At 44.9% G+C, this 11,468-nt stretch overlaps 2 protein-coding genes across 2 annotated transcripts; both read right to left on the bottom strand.

Annotated features, from left to right (window-relative positions):
• Positions 1 to 684: 684 nt before the first annotated feature.
• LOC139413902 (RNA binding motif protein 15B) lies at positions 685 to 5,681 on the bottom strand. Its single transcript, XM_071161749.1, has one exon. The coding sequence runs from the start codon at positions 5,425 to 5,427 to the stop codon at positions 2,887 to 2,889; it is 2,541 nt and encodes an 846-aa protein (XP_071017850.1). The 5' UTR covers positions 5,428 to 5,681; the 3' UTR covers positions 685 to 2,886.
• Positions 5,682 to 6,251: 570 nt separating this feature from the next.
• On the bottom strand, positions 6,252 to 9,989 carry LOC139413901 (mesencephalic astrocyte-derived neurotrophic factor). The gene is made up of 4 exons (XM_071161748.1): positions 9,758 to 9,989; positions 8,889 to 9,016; positions 8,616 to 8,757; positions 6,252 to 7,241 (listed from the first exon to the last, which is right to left on the bottom strand). The coding sequence occupies exons 1-4, from the start codon at positions 9,846 to 9,848 to the stop codon at positions 7,057 to 7,059; spliced, it is 546 nt and encodes a 181-aa protein (XP_071017849.1). The 5' UTR covers positions 9,849 to 9,989; the 3' UTR covers positions 6,252 to 7,056.
• Positions 9,990 to 11,468: the final 1,479 nt, after the last annotated feature.

The raw sequence follows: 11,468 nt of genomic DNA, 5'->3' as shown, positions 1-11,468 counted from the left end.
CTGACAATAATTGGTTGGTTGTTGTTCTACCCCTGAACAAGGCCCACTATTCCTAGGCCGTCATTGAAAATAAGAATTTGTTCTTAACTGACTTGCCTAGTAAAATATGTTTTGTTGATGAGTTTCCTAACAATAAAGGTCATGTTGTGATCTGAGAGACCTGTTATTATAAACTGGGTGGTTTGAGCCCTGAATGCTGATTGGCTGACAGCCATGGTATATCAGACTGTATACCACGGGTATGACAAAACATCTTTTTACTGCTCAGATTACGTTGGTAAGCAGTTTATAATAGCAGTAAGGCACCTCGGGGGTTTGTGGTATATGGCCAATATTTTTATTTAATTTTACCTTTATTTAACTAGGCAAGTCAGTTAAGAACAAATTCTTATTTTCAATGACGGCCTAGGAACAGTGGGTTAACTGCCTGTTCAGGGGCAGAACGACAGATTTGCAACCTTCCGGTTACTAGTCCAACACTCTAACCACTAGGCTACCCTGCCGCCCCAGGCACTCTGCGTTGCATCGTGCTTAAGAACAGCCCTTAGCCGTGGTATATTGGCCATATACCACACCTCCTCCGTCCTTAGTGGTTCATGAGAACGCACCAACATGCCACATACTGTTCAACCGTCTGCCTGTAAAACAAGAAGCCATCGGGTGCAAATTAAGAAAACAAAAGGATTTAAAAAGAGAATAAAACGTTTAATTTCATTTTTCATACATGTTGAAACAACAGAGAAAACGATCAAATGGATAGGTTGGTTAAAGTAAGTATACAAACCCCATTGAAAATGGGTCCTACCATGTGACAAAGTCATGTAAATTGGTCAGCATCGCATAGTTCACATAACAGAATAACAAAACGAACCATAGATCTCATTCTCTGTTGGTTGTTTAAAGAAACGTTGCATTCGGTAGTAGCGTCTAAAACCAGTCTCATGTAGTGACAAAGCCAGAGTCCCAAATGGAGACGTATTCTCTACGTACAGCACTACGGTTGACCAGGGCCCCACGCAGGCCTTAGGGTGCTGTTTGGGAAGCAAAAAACACTTTTCATTTTAATAACTAACACCAGTCTGATGTTCTGTTCTCTTAACTAACACCAGTCTGATGTTATGTAGTGACAAACACTTTTCGTTTTAACTAACACCAGTCTGATGTTATATAGTGACAAACACTTTTCTAACACCAGTCTGATGTTCTGTTCTCTTAACTAACACCAGTCTGATGTTATGTAGTGACAAACACTTTTCTAACACCAGTCTGATGTTCTGTTCTCTTAACTAACACCAGTCTGATGTTATGTAGTGACAAACACTTTTCGTTTTAACTAACACCAGTCTGATGTTATGTAGTGACAAACACTTTTCTAACACCAGTCTGATGTTCTGTTCTCTTAACTAACACCAGTCTGATGTTCTGTTCTCTTAACTAACACCAGTCTGATGTTATGTAGTGACAAACACTTTTCTAACACCAGTCTGATGTTCTGTTCTCTTAACTAACACCAGTCTGATGTTCTGTTCTCTTAACTAACACCAGTCTGATGTTCTGTTCTCTTAACTAACACCAGTCTGATGTTCTGTTCTCTTAACTAACACCAGTCTGATGTTCTGTTCTCTTAACTAACACCAGTCTGATGTTATGTAGTGACAAACACTTTTCCTTTTAACTATTCTACTACTCAAGAGTTAGTCCATTCATTCCGGGGATGTTTTCTTCAAATAACCATTAAAATGGCCCAGTATGATTCAAACAGACAGACATGTTTAAAGCACCTAAACTAATAGATGAATAGAACATGTACTTCAGTGTTACAGCACACAGCTCAAAGACACAGCATGGAGAAATTGAACTGACTCCAACATATCAGTGGGTGGATTTCATTTGTATTGCATGGTTTTGTGATAAAACATTTTTTTAAAAAACAAAAAAAACAGATGATTTAAATAAATTGTAGAGGAAGCCCATTCTGCCTTACAACCGCAACAGTGTTGCATCAACAAGAGAGGACCGACAACCCTTTTCTCTAGTATGTCAAAATCATTCGCAAATAGGCTTTAGGCTCATTCAGTACATACATTTTTTTTTTTTAAAGAGCTAAACTAAACCAGCCATGAACTGTATAATACCACCTTAGGACCAAGACAGAACTGTTAACAAATCATATCTGTAGCTGAAACAATACTTCAAAACAACAACAGTTTAAAATCAATAGCCAGTAAATAGGAGTGGAACTTAACCACCGGTTGGAGGGTAAAATCTGTACAACAAAACAAACTTCCTGCATGCAACAGCCAATCAGAGCACACAATTCTCAAATGAAGGTGGAACTTCTGGAATGGTCGAATAAAAACAACAAACATACAATCACATCATATGACACATAGTCCTGTTGTAGAAGAAGCCTTTAGATATACTGCTTGGTCAGTTTAGTTCCAAGAAAATAAACAATCCCTCACTCAGTTGTAGTGTTTCACTTAAAGAAATGCAGACAAAATGTCTGTCCCGTCATACCTCCAGTATTTAAATACAAAGTCTGTCAGTATGTCTCAAAGGATCCCTTGCTTGGAGTGACAGCAGCTCAGTCTCTGTTTGTAGTGACACTGTCTGTTAGGGGCATAAGTTCCGTAGAGAGGGACATAGGAACCCCCCCCCCCCCCCCCCCCCCCAGAGAGAGGACGAGGTGTCTGTCTATAACAGTTCAGTCCCTTTACACGGAAGTGAAACAGCCATTACCCCCCACAGAGACAGAAAGTGGTGTTTTACTTAATTAGCTATTGACAATCACTACTATTTCCTTGCTCAGAGCTCAATGTGTTGTTGACATGGGGAAATAAATGACAGCTAACACTATAGACAGAGAGGTGACGTCTGTCTTAGTTAGGCAGAGTCATAAACAATCACAACCACCAGGTGCTCTTCATCCAGATTCTCCAAAGTCCTGCGAGGGGTCTGGAGGAACTGCTGGGAAAAGTCACAGGGGGGGAAGGCGTACAGCATGCCCCCCTTTCCCCCCTCCTTAGCCCCACCTACAGGTAGACTGATCACTCCTGCAGCCTCCTTGTTCCTCAGGTAGGTGACCAGGTGACGGAGGAGTCTGATCTGTAGGCCTGGTTCAGGTGGAGGGGCCTCGCGGTCGATGGGGCCCTGGAGGGCCAGGAGAACAGCGTAGCCCTCGGAGCCACCATGCTTGATCCTCCTGGTGACCTCGTCCAGCCTGGTCTGGTCCATCCTCAGTCGCTGGGCGATCTTCAGCTGGGTCAGTTTCCCCTTGGCCTGGTGGTCCTTCATGACAGAGTGGAAGAACCCGGAGCCTCCCTCCAGCAGGTGCATGTTAGTGGGGAAGCAGGAGTTCTTCAGGGCGAAGTGACCGTGCCAGGCTTTGGTGAGGGTGGCAGCATACTCCGACAGCGTACTGAGTGTCTTAGGGTCTTTATTAGGCGTGTCAGACAATGTGTGGTTGTTGTCGCTCACATTTCTGTGGTTGCGGTCACGGTCGCGTTCCTTTTCCCTGTCCCCGCCGGTCTTCAGACCCCCACCCCGGTCCTCGTTGGAGTGGCGGCTGCTGTCGGGGCTCTGTCCCCTGGGCTCGGTGGTGGAGTCTGGGGCTCTGACCCTGGCTCTGTCTGGGCTGTCCTCTGGAGAGGCTGGTCCTCCTCCCCTCACCTTGGACCTGCCTCTCTCCTTCTCCTGAGAGGGACTGCAGCGTCTCCGTCTCTCCCCCCCAGCCCGCGCTGCGTCCCTCTCCTTCAGCCAGCGCTCTCGGCTGCGGCTCCGGGCTGCTCGGTCCCCCCGCCCTCCACGGGATCCCCCAAATGCTTCACCCACCCTACGCTCCAGGCTCTTGGTTGGGCTGGTGAACTCTCTGTCTCCCCTGTCCCTGTCCAGCAGAGCCCTCTCTCTCTCCCGCTGGGTGAACAGGGCGTGTGAGGGGGGCGAGCGGTCCCTGGCACGGAGCTCTCTCTCCAGGCTGCAGTCGCGGTGCCTCCCGCCGTAACCCTCTGGCAGCAAGTCCAGGTGGGCAGGCAGGGGCACAGGGGGCTGGTACCCTGCTGGGTAGCTACGAGGCAGGGGCTCCTCCGCCTTGGCGAAGTCCACCCTCAGCCTCCGCTCTGGGCCTCCCAGGGGGAAACCTCTCATCTGGGCACAGGCGGCCTGTGAGGCGTCCAAGCTTTCATACTGAATATAGGCAAAATTGTCCCCTTTCACATAGTCTATGTTTCGGATGCTGCCGAAGCGGTCAAACTCACGGGCTAGTGTTGCTAGGGAGTTGGTAGGGCCGAGGCCACCTACCCAGAGTCTCGTGGTGGGGTTGGCTTTACCGTAGCCAATCTTCACCGGGTTCCCACCGATCACGCGGCCCTGCATGGTTATCTTAGCCCGGTGAGCCATGTCTAAATTCTGGAACTTGAGGAAAGCGTAGGCTCCACCCTGACCGCGCGCCGGTCGTTTAATCACAACTTCCTCAATGATGCCGTACTTATCGAAGCCTCTCCTCAGCTCGCCCTCGGTGACGTTGTGATCCAGGTTGCCGATGAACAGGTTCCTGCACGCCCTCGCATCATCCTCTGGCTTTATGTCTTCGTGCTCGGGTACTGGCAGGCCGTATGGCCGCCCCCTCTCATCCAACATACTGTAGTAATCTAAGATCCTCTCCCTCTCTCTGCTCAGTCCCAACCCCTCTACAGGGTAGTGTCTCAGTGCTCGGATGTCTCTGATACTGCTAACTCCTGCCCCTGGGGAGAGAGACCTCTGTCTATAAGGGGGATATGAGGCGCCATGAATGGGAATGTAGCTCACATCCGGCGGCGTGCAGCTGCGACGACGGACGTACATGGGCTCTACTTTAAGGGGGCGATCATACAGCACTAACCTGGTCTTGGCATGCCTGGCCTCTTTAGCGTCTTCCGGGTGACGGAAATTCACGTACGCAACACGGCCCAGCTCTGGAGTGTGAGATAGTTTCACACTAACGTCCCCGAACTTTTTAAACTCGTGGAACAGTCCGTCTTCAACATGTTCGTCTGAAAGCACCGAGCCTAGATTGCTAATGAGCAACGATTTGTATTCCAGATTTCCCCCCGCTCCCCCACGGGGGCCCAGTAGCTCGGTCACCGCTTTGCCTTTAGGCAGGGCGGCTGTAGTCCGGAGAGCGGGGCGGCCGATCAGACCGAGGTCGTGGTGTTGTTGTCGGTGGTGAAGTGGGTCTCCAGCGGCCCCGCGCTCCTCCCGAAGCCGCGTCTTTTCTCGTTCCCTGCTCCTGCTCCGAGCATGTTGCCTTCGGCTTTCAGCGAGCAGCAAGGCAAGAGGCGGGGGCGGTAGGTCCTCTCTCCGTGGCCCGTCTCGTTCCCGCTCTCTTTCCCGTATTCGTTTCGCTAAAGCCCGACTAGGACTGGAGTCCCTCCCGGCCTGTCGTTTCATTTTTAAACGATACCCAAACTTTTTAGCTAGGTAACGTTAGCTAGTTAGCCAGCCAGTGTCTGTAGAAACAATCCGGTCTGGAATACAATACCTCGATTTTCAATCAGACGTTGCACAGATACGGACGATTTACTAACTTGTAACTAATGTCCGCAACGTTGCGACTTTGCATTTATAGTGAATTAAAAGGATAAACACATTTAAAAACATTATCAGAGAACCGACATCAACGCCGCCATCTTGGACAAAAGGAATGTGGCGTTCCGCCAATGGGAGGGGTTTGAGTCGACGTCGCGGGAGGGGTAGTGACGTGACATGGGACGCATATTCCCCAAACCTCAATTTTGCAAATAATATGCGACACAAATTACATAATTAGGCAGGATCATGTAAATGTAAACTGTATCGTGGAAACGTATACAGTGCCAACGTGAAATAAATGGTGCGTGTATTTCTAATGACAACAGTACATACACACTGCAAAATATCATGTTTCACATTGTCAACACGCAAACCTACTGGAATAGACTCGCAATAGGTGACATTGATTCACAAAGACAATCAGATAGCTCAGTAGAAATGACCCTGCATCCGAGGAAAAAGTCAGACGAAGTTCCCTATATTAGTCATACATTAATGACATTGCATGCCTCCCATTAGTGAAATATGTTTATGCAGTTCTTCAGAAGCTCCCTGGGCAGTCACATTCAGGAAAAAAAAGCTGAGTCATAAGCTTTGGTAATGTAGTTAAGCCAGATAACTCAGTTGGTGTATTCAAGTATTCATACAAAATTAGATATACATCTGATCATGGCACTTGACACTGGGTTTTCATATTTTAATGAAAAAGTAGAGCACAGTTGTAACAAACACTAGGTCTTACATGAAAGGTTCAGTGTGAAAGAACAGCACAAATTCCTTTCAAGTTGTCTTCTCATTTCTTTTCCCCCTCCATCTTAAATTCTATTTCCTTTCCGGGGTGGCCACCCTTATCGAGAGAGGTTTAGGGACAGTATGGGTGCAGGTACTTGTTCTAGCCAAGCAGTGTCACACCACAGTATCACAACTCAAGGTCTCGATTTGCAAACTGATTAGTAGAATCAGGAACTTTACTTACTGCTTGCCTGGAATAAAATCCCTGCATCCACACTGTCTAGGACTCTCTGCCTAAAAGCTTGTCCATCCCTGTTCTATTTTATTAAACCGTTAATAATTAAAGTCAAATAATAAAGTCTATCCCTTCAAAAAAAAAAACTAAAGGGCATGTACAGACTGTCGGGTGGTTCATATACCGCACAGCGAACATTTCACACCACAAAATAACCTCAGGGCCACCATGGCCCCTAGTGACAAAGTATCCCCCCCAAATGGCACCCTATTCCCTACTTGGTTCACTATTTCTGACCAGGACCCAGAGCTCCGGTCAAAAGTAGTGCACTATATAGGAGAATAGGGTACTATTTGGGACACAGGGTGTCAAAGTTGAAGCGTGACCTAGGATCAGGTGGGTCCCACCATTTCTCATCCATTATGATGTAAAAAAAGGCTAAACGGATCCTAGATCAGCACTCCTACTCCGAAACACTGAACACAAACCCAGGTCTGAATCCCCTCTTCCCCTCCATTCTGTTACAGATCAGTCCTTGCTTGGGCTGCGTTGGGGGCGTACTTGGGCATGAGTTCATTGATCTTGCGGATGAAGTCAGACTTTTCCGCGCAGCCTTTACACGACTCTCCCCACTCCTCCAGGATCTTCTTTAAGTCCTTCACCTTCAGCTTCTTCAGGTCCACTGTGCTCAGATCCACCTGTTTGTCTGCAGGAAAGGGGAGGTAAAGATTACAGTGTAACGGAGTTGGATTCGTAACCTCACTCCTAAGCTTTAAACCTCACCACCCGCTACGCCAAACTGCTAGCTTTTCGGTGGTGTAACTGGCTAAGAGGGTTTCAGGAAGGTGGTCAAGTCTATGCGGCAGAGGATTCAAGATGGAGTAGCAGTAAGCAAGCACAGTGACACCCGTTTGATATAAAAACCAATCAATAAAAAAAGGTCAAGAGACTGAACACTATTCTATGCTCCAATGTGATTTACTGACAGCATGGGAGCATACAGAATGCAGAGGCAGTTTCCACCTTCTATATAGAGCGAGAAGGATCACGTTTCACTGCCAGGGAAAACAGTCCCACACGAACCTCCACAGACAGGCCATGGATACGGTAGTGACGTTCAAAATAGGTCCTGGTCCGTTTGTGTACATACTGTAAATAGATTGTACAATATAGGTCCAAACCCTGCCTGCATACACCAGCGTGTTTAGACTATGAGCCACAAACAATTAGCCACTGGAATTGTGAATGCTGTAAAGAACAATATTGGCTAAACGTTTTTGTAGTAGTCTCACGAGACTAAAACTATGGGAAGTAACAATGGAGAAAACAGGTAATAGTAGAAATATCCCGTGTGGCTCAGTAGGTATAGCACAGTGTTTGTAATGCCAGAGTTGTGGGTTCGATTCCCACGGGGGACCTGGAAGAAAGATGTATATACTCAAGTCGCTCTGGATACAAACATTTTCTACACTGAACTAAAATATCAAATGCAACACGTTGTGTGTTGGTCCCATGTTTCGAGAGCTGAAATAAAATATCACTGAAAATGTTCCATGCGTTATGTTAATTTCCAATGTTAATTTCTCCAATAATACGTTCTAGGGAGGGGCTGTACAGTCATTGCTTTTGTCCAATCACAATGCAACTTAGGTTTTGGGTTACACAGCTACGAAGTGAAAAAGGCAATGCTTGTGGAATGTACAGTGTACAGTCGTTTTAGAGAATTTGGCAAAGATCTGTACACAATTCCTGGAAGCTGAAAATGTCCCAGTTCTTCAACGGCCTGCATACTAGCGGTTAGAGCATTGTGGCAGTAACAGAAAGATAGCTGGTTCGAATACCCAAGCCGCATACTAGGTAATGTGAGATGGGTCCACCTGGGAGGCAGGTAGCCTAGTGGTTCGAGCCTTGAGCCAGGTTTGAATAATCGCACAGACAAGGTGAAAAATCTGGTGATGTCCCTTTGAGCAAGGCACTTAAGCCTAATTTGCTACAGGGGCACTCTGCTATGGCTGACCCTCTAAAATAACACTTCACTTATCCAGTGTATGTGACAATACTTTTTAATTTTTTTTTTTACCATATTTCAGTTCACAGATCTGACTGTCCTTCTTCTTTAGTTTCTCACAGATCTTGTCCACTGGTGTGTGGTAGCTCAGGGGCTTGGAGATTTCGTTGAGGATTTTGGTGGCTGCATCATTTGTTCCACCAATGTAGTAACACTAGGGTACAGTAGGAAGAAAAAGAACAGCAATGAATCAACAAACCCAGTGGATAATCTGGATAGGACACAATGTAACTACTTAAATCGACTTCCATTAAACAAAAAAGAAGATTAGCCTAAATCACTTACAAAGCGGTTTTCCTTGCCCTTGGCATCTTTGCAGGTTTTGACGAGGTCCTTCTCGATGTCTGCGCTGGTGAATTTAACATGATTGTCTTGCAATGACTGGTAGAACCGACCCAGGAAGCTCACACACACTGAAAGGCAAAATAACAAGGCAGCCATCGGTACGATTGTAAAGTGGTGACACATCAGGACTTATCCATTACCTTATAGACTAGCTAAATTTATGATAACATTTAAACATTTAATCTAATGATAATCTATACCAGAAATACATAACTCCAGTTGTTGTGGACATATATATGGGTGACACCAGGATTTAGGCCTACAAACCTATGAATTATGTTCTGGTCAGTCTATGTTATGATACGTATGGATAAGCCTGACCAAATATTTTTAAGTATAATCAGCCATCACATCTAAGATAAGAAAAATAACTTGAAGGACTCAATAAGCACATTATCTCACCAACTGAAACCACATGCAGCAATTTAACTGACTTATCTGGTCAAAGAAAGAAAAAGCATGAATATTTTTTTTTTTTTAAGAAATACTTGCCTGTGGCACAAGGCAAGGCTTTGATGAGCAATTAGCTATATGACTCTTCATTGACAAGTACTAGCTAAGCTAGCCAGATACAGCAAACTACAACACTTTTAAAAACAAACACTTAAATTCAAGAGAACACATTGAAAATATATCTTAGCTTTTGTATCTAGCAAGACAAAATCCATTTGATGAAGATGGTTGTACAGCTCCATGAATTATCAGTCATAGGTTTCACAACATACGTTGCCATAACATAACATAGCTATATCCATAGTTACAGTGACGTGTGATTTTATATATATATATATAAAGACAAACCAACCCACCTTCACACTCCCCATCTTTCAAAGCGTCGCTAAAACTCGGTACCAACGCTAGCGCCGCGAGGGCGACCGACAAACTACTCAAACACAACATTTTACGATGAATAACGTATTCTATTTTTAGCTAGTTAGATGTAAACGTAACGACACAAAACTATTAAGCTACAAATGACAGCTACACATGAGCCTCCAGAGTCGACACCGGTAAAGTGAGCACGCAATGTCCTGATTCTGCGAAGCTTCCTGCTAAACACGTAAACCTATGCAGCATTCCCATTGGTTCTCATTTTACTTTCTAGAACGCGATTGGTTTGTTTCCTGAAACGTTCCACGCACATTTCTCTGTTTGGGTACCTGCTCTTCGTTCCGGGGACATCGTCCAGTTGGCGCCATGCGATTGGATTAGAGCTCTGTATGTTAATTTAAAGCAGAGATCTATGTATAATGACGAGATGCTCATGTCTCCACCCTAACAATGGGTGTCTTCCCAAAGGCGAAAATGCAGACGAAAAGGTTCAAAATACGCCCATAGAAACGCATTGGTTTTATGTTGGACCGATTTTGACGAGAATGAAACCTTTCGTTTGGCCTCTCCCTCTCTGTTGACGGTCATATCTGATCATTTCCGGTAGAAACATCGGGCATAGAACAGAAAGTGACTGCTCTTTATTCATTGGGATAATGCTGCCTGTGTACATTTATATAATATGATTTAATACAGGTAATATAATAGAAAGCACAATAATATGGTCTCCTCTCTGGTTTAGGCTGTTTCACAAGATGTTGGTGTAAATAAGGCAACCACACATTTATGCTGCGTTCAAATACTAGTCGGAACTAGGTTGTAGTTGCGAACTGGTTGTCGTTATTCACGTGCCGCAGTCAACCTGTCAGCAAGTAAGATATTTTAGAGTTTTCCTGGTTCCGGCTAGCCATTGAACGCGCCACAAGCTGTGTCTTCGTCCCTGTATCACAGACAGAACAGGGAAACCCGATTTTGATAAACTCCCAATATCTACTGAGTGAAATACCACAGTGTGCCATCACAGCAGCAAGATTTCTGACCTGTTGCCACAAGAAAAGGGCAACCAGTGAAGAACAAACAACATTATAAATACAACCCATATTTATGCTTATTTATTTTCCCTTTTGTACTTTAACCATTTGTACATCTTTACAACACTCTATATATACATAATATGACATTTGTAATGTCTTTATTCCTTTGGTACTGTTGTGAGTGTAATGTTTACTGTTCAGTTTATTGTTTATATCACTTGTGTTTATTATCTACTTCATTTGCTTTGGCAATGTTAACATATGTTTCCCATTCCAATAAAGCCCCTTGAATTGAATTGACAAGGAGCGAGATGTTTCACCGGATGTATACATCTGAAGAGTCCGGTTTAATTTCCACTCCCCACCAAATATGGCGAGGAGAGGAAAACCAGTGGCCGGCAGTGGGAGAGTTCGAAGCGACATGGAACTGGGCCGACATTCTGCAATATTTGTCATAGATGAAACATCTGATATCAATACAGTTTTCTGTTCCCTAAACAATCATATTTTGCTGAACAGATTGGACTAAGTTTTGTAGACTTTACCCTTTGCTAAAATATCTAAAGTTGTTTAGTCGTGCGAGGGCGAATTGAGTCATTGCACACTCGCACTTCTAACGAAACTATACAAAATACTAGCTGGAACGCGCCATTAG

This window comes from Oncorhynchus clarkii, chromosome 7, assembly GCF_045791955.1.
Source record: "Oncorhynchus clarkii lewisi isolate Uvic-CL-2024 chromosome 7, UVic_Ocla_1.0, whole genome shotgun sequence".
In the NCBI taxonomy this organism is placed as follows: Eukaryota; Metazoa; Chordata; class Actinopteri; order Salmoniformes; family Salmonidae; genus Oncorhynchus; species Oncorhynchus clarkii.
The sequence above is the reverse complement of the archived record's forward strand: the minus strand, read 5'-3'. Positions and strand labels throughout refer to the sequence as shown.

Excerpts from the sequence above, each read along its gene's own strand:
- LOC139413902 (XM_071161749.1), bottom strand. The coding sequence starts at position 5,427 with ATGAAACGACAGGCCGGGAGGGACTCCAGTCCTAGTCGGGCTTTAGCG.
- LOC139413901 (XM_071161748.1), bottom strand. The coding sequence starts at position 9,848 with ATGTTGTGTTTGAGTAGTTTGTCGGTCGCCCTCGCGGCGCTAGCGTTG. Across the intron at positions 9,017-9,757 it reads GAAAGATGGGGAGTGTGAAG|TGTGTGTGAGCTTCCTGGGT; the intron begins GTGGGTTGGTTT and ends TTTGCCTTTCAG. Across the intron at positions 7,242-8,615 it reads GATCTGTGAACTGAAATATG|ACAAACAGGTGGATCTGAGC; the intron begins GTAAAAAAAAAA and ends CCTTTCCTGCAG.